Here is a 24592-nt window from a genome sequence, read left to right as displayed (position 1 = left end):
CTGTCTCAGCCCCCGCCGCCTCATTCAGAAGCACATATAGATGTCTGACCTGATGCATTTTCTCCACTGGAAACTGCTCCAAAATGCAAGAAACGTCCCCAAGCTTCTGGACCTAGTTAATGCTCCCCGCTGTCACCAGGCAGGTTCAGTGCCAATGTTACAAAAACAAAACAGAGTGAAGCATCCAGGACATTTTCTGCTATTCATCAGCCCACGTACAGCAGCAACCCTCCCACCCCCCTCCACACACACAGTGAATAGCGCTCCATTGGAAGTCAGTGAAGTGTGAGAGTAAATTTGCTGGGGCCAACAGATCTTTTGGAAAAAAGAGGGATTTTGACACTGTAAGCAAAGTTAATGTTAGCGAGCCTGATCCATGTTCAGCTTGGACTCATAGCATAGCATTAGCCTTATATGGCTTTATACTGCTTTGAACCCTTTTTATCCTGTAAAACTGAACAAAGCGTATTGTCGCTGAAGGTATAATCATGTGTTTCGTTAACTCAAATTGAAATATATGAGAACGATTAACCAGCCGGGGAACAAGTGCATTAGTCTTTCAATTCATACTCACTCTTATCATCCTGTGATTGTGTCAAGCAAAGTGACAGCCTGCGAAGCGAAACAAAAACAGAAACATCTGTTACAGTTCAAATGTTGTTTTTGTTGTTATCATTGAACAGACCAGAAGGGAGTTCTGAAGCTTCAGTATATTTACACGGTGAACTGAACGGTAATCTCTTTGAAAACGATTCTGTTTTGTCCCAAACAGTTGACAAAATGACAATTTTGAAACAAAAAAAGACAGTGTACTTCCTTTACTTAACATCAACAAACTTATATTTATATCTACCACCCTCAAAGAGGAAATCGTATGGTCGCAGTAACCTTTTACTTTTCTACCTTATATATTTGTTCAAAATAAAAGAAGATATGAACCTCTAAAAGTGTTAGTTTGTGCTAAATATGACAACAATTCCTCAATACATTCTTAAAATATTGTCCTCACATGATTTGAGGTCACGGTGACCTTGACCTTTGACCTCCAACATGTGATCAGTTTATCCTCTAGTCAAAGTGTGAGTTTGTGCCAAATTTAACGGAAAACCCTCAAAGCTTGATATATTGCGTTCATGAGGCATGAGGTCACAGTTACCTTGACCTATGACCTCTAAAATGCAATTAGTTCACCCATGAGTCAGAGTGGACGTTTGTGCAAAGTTTTAAGAAAGTCCCTCAAGCTTAAGCATAATAAACAATATGTCAGATATGTAAATAATGTCTACATCACATCACTTCTCTAAGATATACATCTGAACAGAGCAGCTCTACAATCATTTGTTATTTGTTAGATACACAAATGTGTGGCAGTGTAACTGTCACAGTATCGGGTCGTGACCTCTTCAGTGAATACAGTGTGCTGGAGCCGGCCCTGCACAAAGCATGAATACAACCATTATCATAAGCTGCATTGTTTATGAGGCACTGTTGTATAAAATGCTGAATTGTTCAAAGCCAAAACTGTTGTCACTGCACTCTCACGTTTACATGTCGGAGTGCAGTTTGTGTGTGTGTGTGTGTGTATGTGCGTTTGTGTCTGTGTGTAAACAGAAACACTGTTCTCTCTGCTTGTTGTGTTTGCATTATCTGCATGCACACATCTATTTCTATTGCATGTGTGTGTTTGTATGTTCTTTTTGTGCTATGCATGCGGTTGTAGCCAATGTGTGTGCGTGTGGACAGAGAAGAGAACATGTTCGTGGTGGTGTGTTTAGCATATCAATGGCGCCCAGGGACTGTTGCCGAACAGCTCTGAGCTTTCTAGTACCTGTCGGCTCACCTCAACTTGCTGTATTTAAGGGGCTTTCTTCTTGACCCGCACAGCTGACATGAACATCTTTACTAAGGTTTCAGGATTAGCCCAACAAACCAGGTATGTTGAGTGTGCCGTGCACCAGCCACGGGGGCACAGAGTCCGATCCCCCGGGTCAGAGGTGTGGAGGTGGGTGGGTCCGCGGTGACTCCACATCCCACCTCTCATGCTCTGCTCTCTGTGAAGCCTCCGACACAAGTTTCCCAAAATCACCTGAAGAGTGATAGGAGACACACACACACACACACACACACACACACACACACACACACACTGTACATTTCCGATGCAGGTTAATGTTGTTATCTTAAAGACTGAAATACAATAATAATTTAAATCAAAATCAGTTATCATTTGGAATATTTTTTTTTTATGTCAAAATGACAAAAGTCTTGAGAGTTCGAGGGGGTCAGGACTTCCAAACGGCAACATTGTTTTCATAAGTTTCTATGTGATGTTCTATCATTTGTTTTAATCATTGAGTGGTGTGTTTGAGGTGTAATTTTAATGTATTTTATATCTACAGCAAGCTGGGGTCTGTGCTCCAACGTGCGTTCTACGGGTCCAGTGGGAGGGTGAGTCAAATAGCTTAGCGTTTACTCTCCGGTACTGAATGTTGTGAGCATTTACTAGTCTTGGTCTTGGTAATAATGTCCTGTATTCAGGGTTGATGTTGGTCATTTTGAGGACCTGGTCCTGTTTGTATACAGGAAGGCGTTGCTTCTAAAGTAGATGAAACTATACCAGGCATTACGTTTCCAAGCAAAATATTAGCTTGAGAAATGACTAATATATAAACAAGATATAAATTCTATGATGTAAAATGTTTAGGTGACCAGGTTGTTTCACCCCTTAAAGCTACCTTAAGTGAATTTAGAAATGTAATTTCATATTATATTGTTTTTAAAACTGTCAAAATGAGGTGAGAATTCCTTGAATTCATCTTGAAGTTCAAAGTTCTAGCATACTTTTGAGGCATAGCACTAAAAGGCCTGTGTAAAATAGTGAAAATGTAATGGATAAAATATAGGCTTGTTTATATAAAATGTACGTATGTCACAATTGTAAGAAAAAGTATGTTTTATTTTGTACACCAGAGTGGCTGTTCACCTTCCACAGAGGCTGAGGAAAGGAGCTTTTACTCAGTCTCTCTGGCTTAGGCTGGTGGCTACAGAGGCTTTAACCTGAGTTTAGTAGCCAAGCTTTCAAGGCTGTGTTTTCTTGAAGACTTTAAAATGTGTTCACAAAAAATCACATTGGGTGTATTTCCCATTTACTCCTAGTGGCATCTAGCCATACAGATTCATTATTTATTCATTATTTTTTTTTCTCAACAAAATTTAACACCAAGATAGGACAGAAAGGATACATTATATATAGTGTTAATGGATACTTGGAGATGTCACAGACTTTCTCTGAAAGTTTCAGTTTAAAAGACAACCAAGTTAACTACATAGAAACAAAGCTTTACATGTGGAAGGCTGGGAACCCTCGCAGTCCTCTATGCCACACACTGAACCTGAGACAAATCCCAAAAAGTGTAACATTTGTAACCTACTAGTATTGCTAATATATACGATTTGTATTGTAAACAAGTCCCTAATTAGGCATGTTTTCCTGATTCATCAATTTAATTTTCAGCAAACTCTTTGTATTAATATTTAATTGAATTCCCCCGCTGGTATCTCTGCCCTCAGGTGACCCTTTTTGAACAGAGAAACTTCGCCGGCAGGCGACTGGACCTGAGTTCTGACTGCACCAGGATCAGTGACAAGAACTTCCCAGAGAGATGCAACTCTGTGCAGGTGGAAAGCGGAGCGTAAGTCTACACCACCACCTAAAGTCGGCCACAGGTCACTGCAACACACAACTGGTGTTAAATATCAATATCCAATCCAATCCAGATCGATTACACCTCGGTAACCAAATCTCCAAATCCTAATTAATTTTAGTACTGCAGAGTCTGTAAATCTAACTGGTGGATTTGACAGTGATGAGGACTGAGCCTCTATGCTCTAACCACTTCACCACGAACCCCCCTAACCCCCTCCCCCTTTTGCTGTGTGCATTTGTCTTTGACTCTTCTCTCCTCCCTCCGCTCTGTAATAGATGGATCGGGTACGAGCATGAGAACTTCCGGGGTCGTCAGTACCTGTGGGACATGTCCGACAGGGGAGAGTACAACTGCTACGACAAATGGTGCGCTCAGGTGGACCACGTCTCCTCTGTCCGCGCTGTCAAACAGGTGAAACATGAAGCTGGCAAAGACACACACAAAATAGAGTTCTCACAGCCACTACAGACACACTCTTAAACAATGTTGATGAACCATACAATAGGAATTGGTATTCAACAGCTATTTATCTGACATTTCATGAAGTAATCAAAGGTAAAAGCATGTTAAAAAAAATATGTAAATCCACTCATCAGAAAGGAACAATTGTCAAACCTGACATTTTACAGAAAAAGATTGGTTAATAACAAAAATGTACGGTGACGCTTTAGATCACAGCCTGATTACACTGCAGATATTAAGTATATGTGCAGTGTATCAATCACACAGTAGTGAATACCTACATGTTTGGAAAAGGGAAGTAGACTAGATTTTAGAGAATAAAGAGGAACAGCTTTCTGTTTATGAAGGACTCAGAAATAAATAACATGTATTAGTAAACTGGATACACATTGAATACCTCCAGTAATGTTATTATCTGGTAAAAAGGCAGGAAAATTAGGCATATTGGGTTATAGTGTTGATACTGAAGTTAAGTGTGAATGTCGATAGTTAGCCTGCTATCGGTGTATGAATGTGTGTGTGAATGGTAACGTGGGAAAGGAAAACAGGTCTCCCTTGCAAAAGAGTCTTCGGACTCAATGGGATATACCTGTACAAATAAAGGTTAAAGAAAAAAAAAAGAATAAGTTGTTTTAACTATATCATAAGGAAAAATATATCAAAAGAGTTATTTTTCCATTGTTTCTTCTGGAGAACAACACCTTAGACAAAGTATTTAAAGCCTTTATAGCTGGTGCTACACAATGGTTGTTTATAATTTTAATTTTAAACTCTGGGGAACAGTAATGTAGTTTTTGGCATCAAATGAGGTGTGAAAGTGCCACATGAAGCTTAGTGTGAGGTGTAGTAGTTCTGGATTCACTAAATGCCTTATTGCTTGTAAATTTTTCTATTTACCTATGCCCACTAGGTTTTCAGTGGTACCCCTGTAGTTTCAGAATGAGGATAGTTTGACACAAAAGTGATCGAGGGGAAAATCAGAAAAAGGTGCATTTTTAAATTTTCTGGGTAAAAAACAAAGCTGTGCACAGGATGGAAAATTATGAACTGTATTTATAACTGTATTCATGCTAGAAAAACTTTCCCATGCAACAGAATGAAAGCCACCTGAAAACTACTGTTCAGTTTGCAGTACATGAGTCAGTAATTGTAAAACAGGGAGAAACAAATTCCCCACACCGACCTTACTCACTAGTGGTTTTTCTGTGACTTCCAGGACAACAACCCTGGCAAAGCTCAGCTGTTTGAGCGCGCCGGCTACTCTGGTAAGAAGATGGATATCCAGGATGATATCCCCAACCTGATGAGCCGTTACAGCCTCAACAGAATCACCTCCATCCGTGTGCTCGGAGGAGCGTAAGTACAACATGTCCAAACACGGTCTCTCTTCCACTCCTGGTTAATAGATCCCATTGGAACTGTCAGTACAGTTTCAATCAGGGATCAAGGGCTTGCATTTATCACATGAAACAGTACTAAACCAAATGTGATGAGGCCGTTTGGAAGAGAAGTACTTTCAATGCATAGGGCTGCTACCGTAGTCACGCAAAATACTTAGTAGAAATGCCTACCAGTTTACCAGGGTCAAAAGGGATGTTAAATGTCTTTGTCCAAAACCGAAAGATAGGTCACTGACCATGTATGAAAAAAAGAAAGCTAAATTCCTCATTTGAGAAAGGGGAAACAATGTTTTGAGTAGTAGTTTAACAAATGTTATTAAATGAATAATAAGTCCATTACAAACTTACATTATTCTCTATTGCACGATTCCCTGGTGGCTCTTTGTAGGTTAGAGCAAAAGGTTAGGATTTATTAACGCAGACAACTGTTTGAAGAACGGCAGGAATTTTGTTTAATTAAAATTTACTTTGTTCAATGCAAATGACAGAACACTGAAGTAATCCACCCTGCCTTCCTCCCCTATGTGTTTGCAGTTGGGTGGTGTACCAGGAGCCAAACTTCAGAGGGCCTCATTACATCCTGGAGAAGCGTGATTACAACAACTTCTCTGACTGGGGCAGCCAGAACAACACTGTGGGCTCCATACGCAGAGTCCGCTTCAACTAAATGTTGCCTCTGACACCTTCCCTCAAACCTGTCAGCTTTACATATACTTATTTTAGTAATAAACTTTAAAAAGACAAGTGTTTTTTCCTTTGAGTTGTGACTTATCCAAAAAAAGTGTTTGCCCCATCAGTCAATAAATTAAAGATGGGGTAGAATAATGCACAGTAGGGTTGCGTTCTGAATCGCATACTTTCTACTATATAGTATGTAGAAAGAAGATTTAGGATGTCCCGATTCTTGTGGCCAGATTTAGGATGGTTAGAAGTACCCGGATGTCCTACTTCATGCGGCCAAGATTGTTAGTGTTGAAAAGTGCATCCTATTTGGGCAATTCTGACCCACAATCCAGTGCGCACGTGAAGTGACGTAACATCGACGAAGCCTCCATATGAAAACAAACGGGGATGCGACGGATATAAAAGCAAGAGGCAAGATCAAGGCGCAATGTTATGATGAAATAAGAGAGTAAAGTATGTCCCAATAGTATGCCTACTGCATCCTAACTAGATTCTTTTTATCGTCGGATGTAGTATGTAGAATAGAAAAAAGAAAGAGTATGCGATTCGGAACGCAACCATTGTGTCCATCCAGATCCCAAAATGATGCCCACTGCAGAATGTTTGGTACTTTTCCTTACAAGTCAGACGAGGTCTGCTAAAACATTTTATTTAAGAGAAAAAAAAAAGAAAAGTCAAAAGATGACTTCAGAACACAACACACAAGTGCAATAATGCACTACACTACAGAGTACCATAAACAAAAGCAAATTGGTAAAATAAGGCACTAGTGTCATCCATGATGTAGACTAAATCTCCTCAATGTCCACACCTTCATAAAATAATTTTATGTGCATGCAACATCAATTCTGACAGAGGCTGTGCAATTTCTCACATCTCAGGCGCAAACACAATGGTGCATTGAGGAAAAAAAGATTCCTGGCAAATCACTGATTTCAAACCTAAAACCTCAACCCTTGTCAATTCAGATCAAATATCAAAACAGATTAAAAACTATAAAACATTTTTATTGAAAACTATTAAAGTTCCTTCTCAGGTTGTGATTTAAAAATAAAGTGCAATTGAAATGTCCACTGAAATGTAAACACTGCTTCAAGGGTTGAGCAGAGCAGCCGCCATGTTCTTGACAATGGAGGACTTGAGTTCAGGAATGAGGCTGATTTTCATCAGCTTGCTGCTCGAGTACTTGTTCCTGACAGCCTGCAGAAGAACACAACTTTAGTTTGTGCGCCACTTAAAATCTTAAAAGTTCTAGTGTGCCGACTTCAACTCACCTGGAACTTAGTTTTCCCGTCATTCACCGTCATAACATTCTTGGCGATGTGCTGCATGATGGGCTTCAGGTGTGCAGCGTCATAAGTCGAGTAGTGCTGCTGTGTAGCCGACTGAAAAGAACAAACAATTAAAACATAGTTAAAGCCGCAGGAGGCAAATTCATCCATTAAACCTTTGTTTAGTCCAAACTCACCCACGGCAACCCTTCAAGCAACAGCTGGGAGAGACACAGGGAGGCAGCAGCGATCTCAGAGGGACGATAATGCACCATGTCGTAGTCAATGAGGGTTAACTCCATCAGATACTTGGCCAGTGTGTGTCGCTCTACATCAGACTGAGACAAGAAACATCATGCCAATCTGAGAACTGTTAAGATGTCAACATACACAACTCTGAGCCAGGAAGGATGTGCCCTACAAATTGGCTGCTCTCCAAGAGGCTTGCTTTTCATTGTGTGTACAGTCTTAACTGCAACTGGAGAAATCTACATATGGAAATGCAGTCGCATTTTATTGGCCGATCCAGTTTTATATACTGCAGCTTTTTATGAAACCAGCTTAAACTCACGACCAAGTTTACTGATGATTGGATACTGTAGCTCTACCATGGCACATTAATGCAATTATTATGATTCAAGTTGCTTTGGCCAATTCCTGCAGAAACTTACAGTTGCCACCTTGGAAGCACGTCTGAGGAAGTGTAACGGAAGAGGACGACCCAGCTCAAAATTCAGGCTCCTCAACACCACCTGCTCCATCTCCAGAATCTGAGACTTTGTAAAGGCGTTGTCTGTGATGTAGGCGAAGTCTCCCACCTCTGGAGCGTACATCTCCTCGTATTTACTGGCCACCAGCATGGCCGTCACACCCACAAGCTGCAGCTTCCTGCGAGAGACCGGCTGGACCTGCAACACAGCGGTGAACGTTTTACTACAAAGCTCCAAACTAGAAGAGAACAAGACCATTTACACTGTTGTTCTAACCTGGAGAAAACGATCCAGGACGGCAACTGTGAGGTACAGAGTCTCCTGCAGCAGCTGGAACTTGGAGTGAACCTGGACCAGCCAGTCGATCAGTAGAGCTCGCATGCGCTCAGTGATTTCGTAGCCCTGCATGTAGTTTGCTCGTACGGCCTGCTGCACCTGAAGAAAACAGACAGTGTGTGAGACACAAAACTAAGCATGGCGCTAGCAGAGAGTCTGGCTGATCCACAGAATAGCTTACCTCCAGCTCATGAAGATAATTATAAATGTCTTTGACGTATTCTGAGCAGAGCTGCGGCAGGTCAGCGTCCTGATCATCCACGTCCTGCACATCGAGCAGCGCCTCGGAGAAAGCCTGGCACAGTTCCTGCTCCTCCTTCATGGACACGTCAGCCCATTCCTCTGAGACTGGGGGGAGGGGGTCTGCAGGGGCCGGGACCTGGACTACTGGAGCCACCACCTGGTCCAAAGGGGCTTTGGCTTTTTGGGCACAAGACGGTTTGTCTAACGCTTTGGCCCGTCCAGTCCTCTGAAGAAACAGGTCAATGCAGTTTTATTAGGAGGCTTTTATTGAGTTTGGTGTTGTAAGGCTCATTAAATGAGAAGTAACATTGGTCCAACTGCAGCAGCTTTTAAATGTTCAAAACATTTAAAATGTGGCATCAGTAATTCTGGGTCAAAATCAGTCGATATCCCCTCAACTACCTGTATGTTTTGAAAAAAATGTCTGGTGTTAATACACAGCCTGTAAAGGGATATATAAACTAAGGGGGCCAACCGTTGCTAGCACCATGCCCCTTTACAGAGCCTAGGCTGTGTATCAACACTGGATTTATTTTCTAGTGCACACAGTACATACAGGTAGTGGATCAGGAGCTAGTCACAGACTTTGACCACATGCATCCTACAGCAACACGTTACCTCAAACATTATACATGTGATTGTTGGACATTCATTTGCTGCTTCAACAGCCTTCACTCCTCTGGGGAGGCTTTCCACAGGTATGTCCACATACTTTTGGCCATACATATACATAGCAGCTTCTAATGTGACTGTCAGCGACGATAAGTGAAAGATAAACTTCAAAAAGAGGCTTAATACAACAAGAAGACCAGTTAGTGTACAAAGTGTTCCTCCATGATGTTACCTTTGTGTTAGCCGCTGCTGCAGTAAAGTTGGTGATCTCTCCAAGAGCAGCTCTCCTCTGGCCTGCTGCGGGGCCTTTACCCATCTTCACCGGGTTATCTGCGGCTGGGAGCTGCTAAAAGAGACACAACTTAAAAACACAGGAACGTAACAAATGCTCCCTGGCGTAAAGTGTGAAAGCTAAATTATAAAAGCACATGCGAATCAAAAGCCAAGCCGGAAGCAGACGGGACTGTTAGCTAACGAAATCTCCTTAGCTAACGAAGCTAACAGCTAAACTAAAATAGCGACATAATCTGTTTACTCACCGCAGCACGAACTCCAACAGACGTCATTATCGAGGGAAGCAACGAGGCCACACTATGACTAAAAAAACACAAGGCGATTTACTTTGGCTTCGACCAACAGAACAATTTAAAACCACGATATGTGCACAGTCAGCGATTTCTGCAGTTCAACAACACTGAGACAAGCAGCTTTCAAATAGCGCTCCGTCAAATCTGATTGGATGAAGTTTTAAACGGACGCTCTTGATTGGCTGACAAACTGAGGTCAAGCCAGGTCAAGCAGGAATAATCCATTCCATTCGAATAATAATAAAGATCATTAAAATAAATCTTAATCAAATTTGCATTTTCAATAGTAACCTCGTTTCTCATATTGATACATCAACATATTATATTTTTATATTTACAGCATAGGTATTCATCATATTTTGAATTCACTTATTTTATTATGGTAAATAGGCAAGTACTGCATATACAGATAGCCTACTTTTAACAATGACCTTTTCCTAATCAATTTATTGACCGAATTTATTAATTCTTGTTTTATTGAGAGATAAATTCATAACCAATAGATGAGGGAGCTCATTGTGGCTTTATGTCTCACATAGCCTATTGTTATGACAGAAATAAAACACACAATCCCCTATAATCCCCGTTATATTTCCTCGTCAATTTATTGGTGGGTTTAAGATTTATTTATGTCTCGCACATAGGCCCTACGTGTATTTTGATTGAAAAACACTAAGAGCAAGCTGTGTGTTTGCAAATTAGAGGAAGCAATACAATATACAATGCATTTACAGACCTATGCAAAGTAACATGCAAAGAAAAACCTCAATTTACAACAGATAGGCTACTCATAATGTAGACAATTTATAATCAAATACAAATTTTCCTTTTGAATGTCTTTTATTTGAGTAATCAACACACATTTGGCTGTTTATCTTGGCTGACACTCAATTTCAAGAGAAAAGCAATGCTATTTCAGCCACATTGTTTGACAAATGTGGATTTAAGATAAGAGTAAATATCCTAAGTTTCAATAGTACACAAAGAATGACCAAGTTTATTTGTTGAAATTAAATCAGTAGTGCTTACCGCCTCTTTATTTGAGCAACTCCTTGCAGCAACCTTTACATGAAATTCCAATACATTAACAGTACAAAAAATACAAAGACTGTAATGGACGGTTGAGTAATAAAAAGCTCCTCATAACGTGGTTTCACTCAAGCCACTAGAGACCACAAGACTGTAAGTGGTGATATCTTCCCAGTATGATGAGCAAACATTTGCACAGATTTAATGGAATAGCCTGGTGATATTCTGCATTTTTCTTACATTGTCTAAAGACCTAATGTGTATTAATCTGCCACTGAAAATAGTCCCCAACAAATGTCCTTCTCTTTGGGAAGCATTTTTACATTTTACATTTTTAAAGATTAATATCTTCAGCTGGAATCTCTGGGTCTATAGAGAGCCAGGAAGTCAGAGGGAACTGACTCAGTTAGTTTGGATTTTTCAAATTGATTTGCTGGCAAAACATAGAATATCATTCCAAAATCACTTAAGATTGATGCAAATGTGAGGAATATGCAAGGTCCAGATCATCTTTCAGGCAGTAGCTGGTAAATATCAGTGGAATGAAAAAGAGTATTTATTTCAGTATGTGTTTGTCATTTCACCAAATATCTGGAAATCTTGTTAATTTATCTGAGCACGCAACAAAATGTTATTTTGTTATTTTGTACTGTTATTTTCCGGGTCCCAGACAAAATTGAAAAGAAAAACTGAAGGAATTAAACAGGTTGACCTAAGTGAGGGTGAAACAAAATCATGATTCGTTTCAATAATTTCCTAATTTAATGGTTGTATAAGTGACATTCCTAGAAAAAAAGTACATTTAAAGTAATTTGGATACATCCCCCTTTCTGTTGTAGGAATTTAAAACATGCATTTTTCCCATTTTCCTAACTGTCACAGACAAAATGATGAATCGATAAAATGATTGGCAGTTTCAATAATACAAAGTTATAGTTATAGCAGCCATACTTCCTTCAACCAAGTCTGATCTCTATAGATACACACATAGGTGTATCTCAGTTTCCTACATGTGTTTTGTAATTAATTCCAATTGAGTCCATGTATTCCTTTACCTGACTGGTAGTGTTACATAGTTTAATTCAAAAACATCATTCAGGTCTTAGACATTTGGAGACACTGCCAGAACCGTGCTAACAGAGCCACGTTAGCCCTCTGCCACACTCTCACATGATCGTAATAAAAACCTCACTTCAGTTATTGCCTGCGGAAACAAAACAAGAAGCATACAGAACAGTGAGTGGTGGTTCCATTGTATGGACTTTGGTTATGAAATGTCAGTTTTAACCGTTAATCAGAAATTCACTGGAAAAAATATATAAAAATTAATCATATATTCTGCGAGTTGTTTTCTGAATCCTAAATAGATAAGACGGGAGACAAACGATGGCCGAGCCTCTCTGGACATTTATCCTGCAGAGTGGATGGCTTGGATCATTTGTAAACAGAATCAGTTGCCGTTTTGGTTCATCTGGAGATACTCATTGTGTAATTTTTCCTGGGTCTCGAAGAGCTTGCGCAGCTTCTTGGCTTGTCCTTTGCTCAGCTCCTTCCCTTCAACATCATGAGTGGGAAAACCCTGTTGACAGCATCAAGAAAAAAGAAACATTCCTTAAGTTCATTCTGATTGAGTTTCCATCAATGTAGCGCACATTTGAACAGTTTCCAGAAAATTGGAAAAAAAAGAAACCTGAAAGTGTAAGCCCTTTTCCAATCCACCACCATCACCCGACCAGTAATATCACTACCTGCGTTGGTTAATTACAATTAACAGCTGGTGGAGCTATTTAATCCATGTATTTATTTACCTGGAAAGAGCCACACAACCTACTATTCCTTTTGAAATTCAGAGTGAAAAGTACATGAGGGATTTACCATTTCATCAAATTTGGAATACTTGTCGGTGTCTGCGCGAAACATTTCACATGGAGGGACCTTCATCTTGGCAAGCTTAGCCATCTGAAACAGTAACAGACATGAGTAAGTGAAAATGATCAGGGAGAAGAAAGAAGAGGATGAAAAATCTCTACATGGAACCGTCTAAGACCTCTTGTTCTTGTTTCTTCTTGGCAGCCTCTTCCTTCTTCCTTTTCTTCTCTTCTTCCATCTGTGAAAAAAGGATAGTCAGCAGATAACCTTTGTATTAGAAATACTAAACAAAGTAAAAAAAAAAAAAAACCTGTTAGACCCTAACCCAACATAAAAAAATACCCCACTCAGCTAGGTTTTCTGACGCTGTCCTTTAAAAAAAAAAGCTTTCCTCTGGTCTAATCTAAGCTAAAATCGTTGTTGTGCTTTTGTCCAGGGATTGTTAATACTCACACACAGTAACAAACAGCTTTTTAACTGGGCAGAGTTATCGGTTGCCAGTTTCTGTCACTTTAATGTTGACACCTCTGTGGTGTTGGACAAATGAAGGACTGGCATCAGTGCACACTACATTTTGTTCTGCTTTATTTTCCTGGCAGAACGACCAAACTGGCTATTAGATGACAACTTCCCTCTCCTTCCTTATACCCATTAACCGTTGTGTTGTGTGGCTTTGTCCTTTAGCGTATTTCACACCTATCAGCCAAACTCATATTTGAGGAAATGCTCTCCAGTTGACAGCTTATGGGATTGTGTCATTAATGTGGGAACGAATAAAATGGGCATTTCCACTCCTCCCTCACCTTCTTCTTCTCCTCTCGCTCCTTCAGTAATGTGTCTTTGTCCACCAGTTTCACCACTGTAGGCAGGCCTGTAACACAGTCACTCTAGTCAGTCACCAGTGGTACCCGGTTAAAAAATATTACCATGCCGATCCACGTTTTGGAACCTTTCTAATCAAGTCTTGGATACCAGAGCTTGTAAATGTTTAACCAAATGACTCACTCATGCTTCTTGAACCTAACCTTTTGCAACATACTGAAGTGATATGCATGACAACTGAGCTTTAACCAACAAAAGCTAATATTATTTCCTTCAATACATGTTAATTCTGTTTAAGACAACAGATTGGAGTTTACCTTCATGATCTTCCAGTCGGACTCCTAGCTCCGGTAACGTGTCGTCACGAACAACATCACACAGTTGCAGCAACTCAGTCACTAAATGAGATGAAAAAAGGACGTTTATTAGATAAATGTTTGGATGATACAACTAACGCTTCCACCTTCTCTGATTCAAAACAAGTGTGATTTTTAAAAGGAGAACCGAATTATCTGCGACATTTATATCAAACATTTAAAAGTTCTTACCTTTCTGCTCTCTGGCAATTTTTCGGACCCTCTCTCTGAAATCCGACAGCACCGTGAGGTATGGCATTACTGTGCTCTCCAGCTGGACAACACAGCAGCGACATTATTTTACTGCATGCTAACATTTAATAGTTGCAGTAAATAGGGGTGTAACAGTTTGATGTCAGAGAAATTCTGTGAAAGAACTGCATTTAATTAAAGTAATTGGTTGAAGTTGCTTCTATTAATGGAAATTATTGAGACATTGAGTCTAACGTTCAAAGAAAAAATGCCATAATGTGGATGAGACAAAGGTCGGAGGATTCGTATTTTTTAAGGAGAAATAAAGACAAAGACATGTTAACAGTTGCAAGTTTTTAACAGAAAAATAATTGAACATTACGGTATTAACATGACGTATGTGTTTGAGACAAAATAAAGTGAGCTGAAGAGAAATTCCTTTCTAAAATATTAAGTCCACCAACAACATTGACGGTGGGAAACTTACATCAATGTTCTGACTTTGTCCTCCCACTGGGAAACCGATTGGCTCCGATTCTTCAATGGCACCAAATATCTAGATGACAACAAAATACTTTTTTTTTGTGTTTTATTTAAATACGTTATGCTTTTCCTCCATACAACATTTTGTGGAAAGGATGATAAAAGAAAAGAAAAACATGTGCTCACCCTCAGCATGTTGGTGAGATACGCCGCGATACTTTCTACCAGCATGCGGTTGGGCCTCAGCTTGGCACTCTTCCTACTGGCAATGTAGCTGTTGCTCTGGCCGACCAGCACCCTCATCTCCTCCATGGCCGTGCGAGTATCCATATTGTCACACAGAGCCTCGTGGACGGTAGACTTTCTGTCATAGAAACTGGACAACAGCAAAGGCAAGACGTTAACTTTTAGCTGAGAACCTTAAGTGTTTTTCTAGCCGCTTCAAAAGTGCAGATGAGTCCTTTGACAGTGACTAGCTCCTGTGCCGCCAATAGTCAGCTTACCTGTTGTTAAGCTCCATCTCTGCTGCCTCCCACTTCTCAAACCGACCAGTGATATCAGTAGGAAAGCGCAGTATGTCTTTCACATTCAGGAAGAACTCCTGTCAAGTGAAAAGGGCACAAAACAGCAGATTAATAAAAAAATAAAAAAATAAACAGGGACAAGAGTAAAGATTTATACCACCTTTACATGACTTACATTCATGAATTTCTCGTACTGGACGGCTGACTCCATTGTGTTGGAAGAGTAGTCCAGGGTGTCTTTCCAGGAATGCATTAAGAAAGCCAGACGGAGCTGGCGAGCTGCGGGAAGACGGAGAGACCACAGCTTAAACTATTTATACTGCCTTTATTTATTTGACGCAATAACAAAACATTTGTTACAGATCATTTTGTTTCTCTAGAATTGAGACCATCACAGGCGTAACAATTTTAAAAGCTTTTCAATGCAGTGAGATATGTCAGTAGAAAACAGATGTAAAAGAGCCAAGGATTGATTGTACTTTTTAAAAAAAAATTATAATGAAGCCGGTGTCTTTAACCGTTATCCAGCTGAACTATATGTGTTACCTGTGTTCTTCGCCAAGGCATCCTTAATAGTGATGAAGTTCTTCAGAGACTTTGACATCTTGCAGCCTGCGATCGTCAGGTGTCCCGTGTGCAGGAAGTATCTGACCCAATAATCATTCTCAAAGAAAGCCTAAGAGGAAAAAAAACAATGGATTTTTTTTATACCTTCAATTTGACCGGAAATGGCTTTTAATACATCACAGATAACTAAGTATCTTGCTTAAGACTTTGCTTTTGTACCTCAGACTGAGCCAATTCGTTGTCATGATGAGGGAATCGGAGATCGAACCCCCCGCCATGGATGTCCATTGACGCTCCCAAGATAGAGCCAGCCATGGCCGAACATTCAATATGCCAGCCGGGCCGCCCCTGTTACACCATTCAAAAAGGAACAAACGCAATTAATATGGACATCAACCACATCATGAGTTGTACTTTCTGGAATAAACCTCCATCTGTCGCGACACACCAGCATTAAGAATGAACTCTCACCTTCCCCCATGGAGAGTCCCATGAAGGCTCTCCGGGCTTGGAAGCTTTCCACAAGGCAAAGTCATTGGGGGACTTTTTCTCGCCTAGTCTGTCAGCAGAGATGCTCAGGTCACCTACAAGATACAGGAAAAAAACATAACCAACAACACTTAGAAACTGACTCCATTAGTTAAGGAATAGAGTTTACAGTAACACAGAAAAATCCACTTTCAGCATTTATGTTTGAGCCTCTATATGTATCTCGTTGTGGAATTATCAAAGAAGAATGAGCTGAGAGCGACACACAGTGTACAGAACACTGCATCAATTCTCCCCAGGACTGTTATGTTCCTAAAAACGATGCCATCAATTCATTTAAAAGCTGCAAAGGTACTTAAAGAAAGTGCTGGAAGTGGAAATGTGCAAAAATGTACCTTCTCCCTCTTGTAAAGCTTTCTGATCTCCCACTGCCTCTGGCACCAGTTTGGCATACGAGTGCTGTGGACTGCTATCAAACTTTGAGGTGTCAAAGTACACAGAACTGTTTGATTCATACCTGTAAACAACAGAAATACAAATGATTTAAACAATACTGTTCTGGATAATGTGGTTGTGATATGAACTTTAAACATGGTCAGTTTGTTTCTCACCCGTAACCGTTTGAGACGACCTTCTCCACAAACTCCACAATCTCCGGCACGTATTCACTGACTCGAGTGAGAACGTCTGGAGGAAGAACCTGGTGGTCATGCAAGACAATATATGTAACAATATAACAATATAACCCACATGGCCATAAGTAAAACTGTTGCAAAAAAGTTGGAAGCACACTGTTGTCTCAAATATGACTACTGTCTATATTGTTCTGCATGCAATTAAACAACTTTATAAAGCAAAAATGCATGTCATGTCATGTCATCAGAGCAGGCTGTGTTTATGAGAAACTTGTTTTGATTATACTGTACATTGAAAAACACAGACCTACTGAATTTGGCCCAGTACACACCCAAAGAGGCCTTTCTACGGTAGGATGTGTCTACTAGTGTAAGGTGGGGTGGCGGGACCACTGTACTGAAATAAATAGGGGGCATAACAATAGGGCATTGGCCCCATTGTGATGCCCCCTATTTTTTTTATCTGACCAGGTCCTTAACAAACACATTCTACTTACGTTGAGTGCGTCCATGTCTTTATGGTACTCTCCCTCCCAATATTTAGGGAGAATGGAGAAGATTGAATTCTCTGTGACTTGACTTCCAAACTGTTTGTCCAACCAATCAGCCAGCAGGTCCTTGGAATTCTCCAACAACACCTTGAGAGGAAGAAAGAATAATGAAAGGCGGAAAATACATTTATTATTATTGTTGTTGTTGTTGTTGTTGTTGTTGTTGTTGTTATTATTATTATTATTATCAAATGAAATTTTTAGTTTTATCCATGGCATTGGTTTCTTGCCATGTTTACCATTTATAATTGACAGAGGAAATCTAAATCAGTCACTTGAAAGCAAATTACTATAGGATTATGTGTATTCCAGTGCATAAAAAAGGAAATTACTTTTTATTTTCCTTTCCTTTTTCAAATAGTAAGTGGCTTAAATGAACACCATGTCTGCTCAGTCTTACTTGGGCCAGAGGTTGAACCACGTCAGCTGCTGCTTTGCCCTCCATGGCTGCCTGCAGGGGCTGCAGAGCGGCTGTTACGGCAGCGTCCAGCCTCTCCAGCATCTGCTTCTTATCTGGGTCTGTTGTTGCAGCCAAGTCGGCCTGAAAGGGCTAAATACAACACAATGAACATGTGGGAGGGTAGAAAGAATCTGATGATTTTAAGTAGCAATGCAAAATAAATTGTATAATTCTTAATTTTATGATTTTTTTAATAAGTTTGTTTAATAATTAGGGTTCTACAGTTCAACTTCATCATAAGATATTGACACCAAGAGTTGTGTGCAACAGTTGACAGGTAAAGTGAATTAATAATATTACTTTGAATCATGTTGTGGTTTTGCAGTCTTTGTTTACAACAAATTTGATCCGATAGGCTTAACTGCTCCACAGTGAACCTTGTCTTGGCATCACAAAAGGGAAAAATAACTAAATTGTGGCTAAAGGAATGAAGCTGTACATTGTGACGTAACTGAATTAGTAGCAAAATGTAACAATGTGTTGCGCTATGGCCATTTTTTTTTAAAAAGACGCACAAATATCCATTTTCCTTTAAGGATTTTTGCGTTATTTAAAGATTTATCAAGAATATTATGGGAAATAAACCCGAGTAAAATAATTATGATGAATAGTTATCTTTGTCTGAACGCAAACATTACAAATTAAATGTTTTTGTTCACTCCTTTGTCAAAAGCTACATCAAGACACTCAAGTTGCTCAGCTGCACTATCATGAGTCACCGGCCCACAGAAGGTGTTATAATCATATCAAAGGCCAATTGAGAGTTTGGTCTCACCCCTCTAGCACTCAGGACGTCCTGCAGTATTTGAGAAGCTTGTGGCAGCTTCTCTTTGTACTGGTCCAGAAGGTGGTTCTGCCGGGCCCGTTTAATGATCTGAAAGAAATAAATGCCAACATTAAGCCCACACATGTAAAGTCATGTTTTTGGTTGAAATACTACTATTACTCAAACAAAATACTTAATGAATCAATATAATTATCACTACACATTATTACTCCTTAATATACATGTTCTTATCACCAATGCAATTCTCTTTGAATTGTTTATGATTTGTAGTGTACCATGTCGTGCTGTGAAAAAAGCCTCCGAATATCCACCAAAACACACAACGACTAGTAACATGACTACAGACAAGTAAAACTACAATATTGTGCGTTTAACGTTTCTTTCTATCTCATAAAACTGCATTCTGATCCTTATGAATCCTCATCATCCTTTCTTAATGTTAAGACAAAATGAAGTTTTGACAGTTTTATCTTAGAAGACACACAGTAACTAAAAACATAGATGATTAGGAGAGAAATTGTATTCACACGCCTTTAAGAGAAGTTATATCAGAATCAGGATTATTGAATGAAAAAGGTAAAAACCAGTAGAGTGTAAGCCTTCCTTATGATGAATCATACTGACTTTGTCATCTATGTCTGTGATGTTCATGCAGTAGAGGACATCATACTTGAAGTAGTCTCTCAGTATCCTTCGCAGAATATCGAAAGATATGTAGGACCTGTGCAAAGAGACAGATTACAAAATAAAAGGTTATCTTAAAGAACACAATACTAAATAATGAAGTACTTTTGCACAATGATGGATGAAATTCACATCTTGAATCCTTTTTTGTTTTGTTGACCTTTTACCTGGCATGTCCCATGTGTGAGGCATCGTACACTGTAGGTCCACAGCAGTACCATGTTACTTTATTCCCTTTCTGTGGAACAAATGGCTCCTGAAGTATAAAGACAAGGAGGACAAAGGTGTTCACAAGAATATTGGAGCAACAACAAACTTTTTTTCCTCAAATATTTTGCATGGAATCCTTATATTATACTATGTGTCCTACATGTCACTGATAATTGAGGGGAAAAAAAATCCTGTTCATCCTAATGGTGGATTATAGGTGCTTCTAGGCTGAATGTATTTTTGTCAGGAAGTTTATTCTTTCTGACAGAATTCATGAAGATCACTTCCCACAAAAAGCACAAGTATACAGACAAGGATTTGATATCTGCCTTATTCCTTTACCTTTGTCCTCGTCAGGCTGTTGTAGAGTCGAAGTTGGGGAACTTCTGTTCCTGCTGGTGGAGACCAAGGGGGCTGAACCCTTTTTCCTTTCACTGAATAAATAAATAAATAAATATTTTAAAGATGAAGTCATTAAAAAAGGCCAAGGGCTAACATTCATCTGAAATACAATTTTAAAAATGTAAAGCCATTATGTGCAGGAGTTTAAATATCTTACATTGACTGTACCAATTCTCCTGGGGATTGTCTAAGTTCGAAAATGACGAAAATGTAGCTATAATAATTTGTATTTTTACTCATACATGAAAATATACATAGTGGCTTTAAATTTATTACATGTTGTTAATACACATTAGTTTGCCTTGTGCAGCAAAAAGACGAGCACAGAACTAAGAAAAACTGGACAGAAGGTTTATATATGGCTTTGAAATGTTACAACCTTGCAGAAATAAATTGATTATTTTAACGGCTAATCCTTTATATAATAATTAACATTTGTAATCCTTTTGGTCAATAAATATTAGAAAAATGTTTTCCGATGCAAATTGACATATTATAAATGTTTTGTTTTGTACGACCAACAGTCCAAAACACAAAGATATATAATTTGCCGTCATAGCAACAAATGAAAAGTACAAATAGTGACATTTGAGAACAGGCTTGGAATTCCCTAACCCTTAAATGTTTTTATTGATACCGAGGCTTTGAAAGAAGAAGGAGGTGTGTACTGTTCACAGAAGGGTCAGTAACGCACTAGAGAATCTCCACACAAGTTCATTTTTTCCTAAAACTGTGAGATGCAACCCTATAAATCAAAACTAGATTTACTTCATACTAGACTGCATCTAGCTTGTAAATCAGAAGTAAATCTCCACTTTCCAGTATAGAATTTGTGATTTGCAATATTCAAAAGCCAACAGAAATGAGGGAGCCATACAGTATTTTGAAGTTAGTTGGGTGCTGGTACACACTGCTGAGGGAAAGACAGCAGAATCTGCTTTCATCTTGTCCGTTTAGCCAGAAGCCACAGAAGTGAAAGATTGAATAATTCTCAAATGATTGCTGCCATAAAAAAAAGCCACACACAGCACTTTCAAACAAACACCAAGCGGGGACAACACAAAACATGTTCAAATGATTATCAACACATGCAGTGCAAGTTGCAACCCTGCAATAAAGGAATTCTACTTTCCTGCACATGGCACACCTCTGTGTGTTCTTATGTGTCAGCAAAGCCATTTCAAAAGCAGGTGTTCTTTGGGTTGGTGTCTCTTTAAAGCAACATGTACTGTATGTGGGCAAAGCTAACAACAGCGCAGTTTGTCCCAGCTGCTGTCGTTTTGTTTAAACAGTGATAAACTAACTCTCCTCAGTGCTTAGCTACAGGCAGAACACACAGCTGTGACTGACGAGAGAGAAAGAGGCAAAAGCTTGGGGGGCAAAACTGAAAACTGATGCCAACAAAAGAGTTCATAGGTCCATGCATGTGAGGGTTTGCCAAAGGGCAGGTGAGCGCAGCATTTTAAATCAACAAGAAGTGTTCCTGCATTAGAAAGCTTCCTAAACATCCAGGCTACCTGTACAATCAGAAGATAATTTAAAATTCTTTTTTCTAACCTACAAAGCCCTTAATGTACAGGCACATTGAAGTTCATAGACGACCTCAATAGAACACTGCTCTCCCTGAATGCTGGGTTACCTGTGGTTCCCAGTGTCTCCAAATGCAAAATGGGAGGCCAAACATTAAACTATCAGGCTCCGCTTTGGTAGAACAATCTTCACCCCCCCATGTTTAGGAGTAGGCCTACAACTTTCCTTTTTGATGAAGCTAATAGCAAAGCCTCATTCACACATAGCCTTTCCCAGTTATGTTCCGGAATGTTCCCGGGAAGGGGTCATTTGTGATGTGAATTATCTGGCAAATCTACACTGGTTATTTCCCTCCTCAAGACCTTGGACCAGCTCCTAGTTATGCTGATGTAGGCCAAGACTGCTTGGGGACTTTCTGTGATGCATTGAGCTCCTCTCTACTCCTCCACCTCTCCATTCATGTCCAATCCATTCTGGTTAATAACGGCATCTTCCCTAGTGCTTTGGTGCGTTCTTGTCTCACAGGTAGGCTATCTCTAGAAGTTTCTAAGAAAGGTGTCACGAGATATCTTCTGTTTGAAATTTCTACTACATAAACTAAAATGGACTGGACCATGTCTAGCCTGTTCATGCCTTCAACCATCTACTCACTGCTGCTCTCAGTGTTGAGGTCCTGCTGCAGGGCTGCTATGTGTCTGTACCAGCGCAGGGTGTGGACGTGTTGGGGGTCTGGGGGCCTGTGGAGGAGCTTAAAGGCTTTCTGGTCCACCTGGGAGGGGCTGAACCCAGCCAGGTAGCTGCGTGAGGTTAGGTAGTCATTCAGGGCCGCTGCCAGCACAGCCTCCTCACTTATCTGTAGCAAGAAGCCATACTCAAAGGCTGCAGAAACAAGAGGGCAAATATTCGCAAAAATAATTACCGACTAGTCAACAGCCTGAGAAAACACTAACAACAGGGCACTGGAACAGGGCAGACCAGAAAGGTTACAGGATTAGGTCGCATATCCAATCCAAGACCTCTGGCATACTGCAGCAAGCACACTTCCAACTGTAATCATGTTAAACAAAAAAAAAAGGAATCCAAAATACTTTTAAATCTTACAGGTTGTATGACACAAACTCCCTCTGTCCCAAACAAACGGACAGGTGGACTACTTCAGATTGTTCTCCTCTCAGTGTTATAACATTAGCTAAGAATTGATTTTCTAACTACCTGTACTGCACTGATGAGACAGTTATTACAGTTCATATGTTGAATGTTGCAACAACTGTCTGAATGACAAAGAAAAATGATACATAAGTAATATGTTCAGTAATTCAATTTCCCCCTTGAATAACATTTCTCTATCCATGCACAGACTGAAAGAAAAACAATGTCTTTCCTGTTGGCAAAATACACTACAGAAATGACAAATACTAAGAGTGAAACTGAAAGGGATTCAAGAAATTTTCCAAACACTCAGTGTGAAACCTAAAATGGCAAACAGCAACCCTTTCATCACATTGAATACTAAGACTGAAAATGAAACAAAGTCAAAAGGAAAGTGTTTCCAATAAACACAAAGCTGTAAAAGGGGATCCAATTTAGCGATGGTCAAGCACAAAGCAACTGCTGAAAAAAGATGGCACAACAATGCTGCTTGATGATCTTGAATCAAAACAATTTTCTAAAAAAAAGTGAATAAATACTTGAAAGAAAACATGAACAACATCAATAGCATAAACTAGAAATGATGTGGTTCCTCTTGTGCATACATGCAGCTTTTTAAAAGCTTACACGGTTGAACCTGGTGTGAACAACACAGCATAGTGTGAAATGAAATGGGGAGATGTGCAACAAAAGGTCCAAAGCATGATGCAAACCAGGGAGCTTACAGACCGCTAGGCCTGGGGACAACAGTTTGTATCTGGGTTATTGAGGCGTATTGACTTCAATGTAGTGTTTGATGGAATACCTATACAACTTCATTCAAGCCATTCCAAGAGGATCCTGGGTTCTTGAATACTGAATAGTAGATATATTGTTCCAGTTTGATCTGTTATCTGTTGAGTTTCTATTTGAATAATGTCTTATCAGACATGAGTCAGACCCCAATAGTTGTTATAATGCTCCCTGGACATATAACAGTATAATAAACTTAACATAATAAAAGCAGATTTGAAGAGAGTTGTTATAACTCGTTAAAGATTAAGACAGAGTGAGCGGAAACACTTCAATATTATACTGTGCGTTACAGGCAGCCATAGATTACAGTAAAGTGGTCACATTAGCATGTTGTGCTCTGTTGCGTTTCATTATCATAATATTACAGGTGAGGCACAAACTGGTTGGTTCAGACGCATTTTCATCAGCTATATTGAACGACAGAAAATTATAGCAGATGAAAATTTTTCCGAGTCTTATTTCCTTTACATATCACCTACAAATTAGAAATACTGAACCAAGGAAATTACCATGACATTTTACTTTTTCTGAATTAAATGTTGTTGTAGGCTATGTATTATGTATGCCGAATGAAAGAGTTCCCGTTAGAACAAGAAACGCGGTTTAGTTTTATTTAAAGAGCAACGTATCTGTGCAGACAAACTAACATTGAGTTTAAATAGCCAGGTTTATAAATGGGCTTAGGCTGGTCGTTAACTGTCTCACTGACATTTAGCTTTACCACTCCAGCTGGATGGCTAACAAAGCTAATGTTAGCCTAATGTTGGCTGTGACAGCTAGCCAAAACCCATTCAATGGTGTTGTTATAGCATCCTCGTGAATTTCCACTAACGTGTCTATGAGGTGTTTAAATACAAACCAACAAATATTATTCACTGTACCTGGCTCTCCTGAGGTCGACATCGCCACTGTGCTGGATGGTCGGATGCTGATGCAACAATAACGTGTCCGGAAGAAGAACCCGTGAACTAAAGAGGAAAGCTGTGTAGGAACCAGGAACCAATGTGCTTGAGCCCGAGAGCGGAGAGGGACGTAAATAAGTGTCG

At 39.7% G+C, this 24592-nt stretch overlaps 3 protein-coding genes across 4 annotated transcripts; 1 reads left to right on the top strand and 2 right to left on the bottom strand.

The window, feature by feature from the left end:
* Positions 1 to 1889: 1889 nt before the first annotated feature.
* Positions 1890 to 6236, top strand: crybgx (crystallin beta gamma X; the record flags this gene model as incomplete). Its single annotated transcript, XM_080033374.1, has 6 exons — positions 1890 to 1933; positions 2400 to 2448; positions 3571 to 3692; positions 3983 to 4118; positions 5386 to 5525; positions 6104 to 6236. 6 exons carry the CDS (start codon positions 1890 to 1892, stop codon positions 6234 to 6236), a joined length of 624 nt encoding a protein of 207 aa, XP_079889500.1.
* A 652-nt stretch (positions 6237 to 6888) lies between these two features.
* On the bottom strand, positions 6889 to 10101 carry LOC307265600 (G2/mitotic-specific cyclin-B2-like). Of its 2 annotated transcripts, none has more exons than XM_080047367.1 (8): positions 9965 to 10101; positions 9658 to 9771; positions 8752 to 9039; positions 8511 to 8669; positions 8196 to 8432; positions 7722 to 7862; positions 7528 to 7638; positions 6889 to 7453 (listed from the first exon to the last, which is right to left on the bottom strand). In XM_080047367.1, the coding sequence occupies exons 1-8, from the start codon at positions 9989 to 9991 to the stop codon at positions 7346 to 7348; spliced, it is 1185 nt and encodes a 394-aa protein (XP_079903493.1). In that variant the 5' UTR covers positions 9992 to 10101; the 3' UTR covers positions 6889 to 7345. The 2 variants fall into 2 exon arrangements, with proteins under 2 accessions (XP_079903493.1, XP_079903494.1); XM_080047368.1 differs by having other exon boundaries at positions 9658 to 9768.
* Positions 10102 to 11705: 1604 nt separating this feature from the next.
* cars1 (cysteinyl-tRNA synthetase 1) lies at positions 11706 to 24504 on the bottom strand. Its single transcript, XM_080025394.1, has 22 exons — positions 24428 to 24504; positions 20013 to 20104; positions 19628 to 19716; positions 19401 to 19497; positions 18765 to 18863; positions 17930 to 18079; positions 17476 to 17616; positions 16955 to 17043; positions 16739 to 16860; positions 16326 to 16438; positions 16074 to 16202; positions 15834 to 15963; positions 15463 to 15566; positions 15267 to 15364; positions 14950 to 15139; positions 14768 to 14836; positions 14281 to 14362; positions 14050 to 14130; positions 13714 to 13781; positions 13089 to 13148; positions 12917 to 13000; positions 11706 to 12620 (listed from the first exon to the last, which is right to left on the bottom strand). Exons 1-22 carry the CDS (start codon positions 24447 to 24449, stop codon positions 12492 to 12494), a joined length of 2238 nt encoding a protein of 745 aa, XP_079881520.1. The 5' UTR covers positions 24450 to 24504; the 3' UTR covers positions 11706 to 12491.
* Between the last annotated feature and the right edge of the window lie 88 nt (positions 24505 to 24592).

The sequence above is a fragment of the Ammodytes marinus genome (genome assembly GCF_949987685.1).
Source record: "Ammodytes marinus genome assembly, chromosome: 1".
Lineage (NCBI taxonomy): Eukaryota > Metazoa > Chordata > Actinopteri > Uranoscopiformes > Ammodytidae > Ammodytes > Ammodytes marinus.
The sequence above is the reverse complement of the archived record's forward strand: the minus strand, read 5'-3'. Positions and strand labels throughout refer to the sequence as shown.

Excerpts from the sequence above, each read along its gene's own strand:
- cars1 (XM_080025394.1), bottom strand. The coding sequence starts at position 24,449 with ATGTCGACCTCAGGAGAGCCAG. Across the intron at positions 17,044-17,475 it reads AAGACATGGACGCACTCAAC|GTTCTTCCTCCAGACGTTCT; the intron begins GTAAGTAGAATG and ends CATGACCACCAG. Across the intron at positions 15,964-16,073 it reads ACGAATTGGCTCAGTCTGAG|GCTTTCTTTGAGAATGATTA; the intron begins GTACAAAAGCAA and ends TTTTCCTCTTAG.
- LOC307265600 (XM_080047367.1), bottom strand. The coding sequence starts at position 9,991 with ATGACGTCTGTTGGAGTTCGTGCTGCG. Across the intron at positions 9,040-9,657 it reads CAGCAGCGGCTAACACAAAG|AGGACTGGACGGGCCAAAGC; the intron begins GTAACATCATGG and ends CTGTTTCTTCAG. Across the intron at positions 7,454-7,527 it reads ACGGGAAAACTAAGTTCCAG|GCTGTCAGGAACAAGTACTC; the intron begins GTGAGTTGAAGT and ends GTTCTTCTGCAG.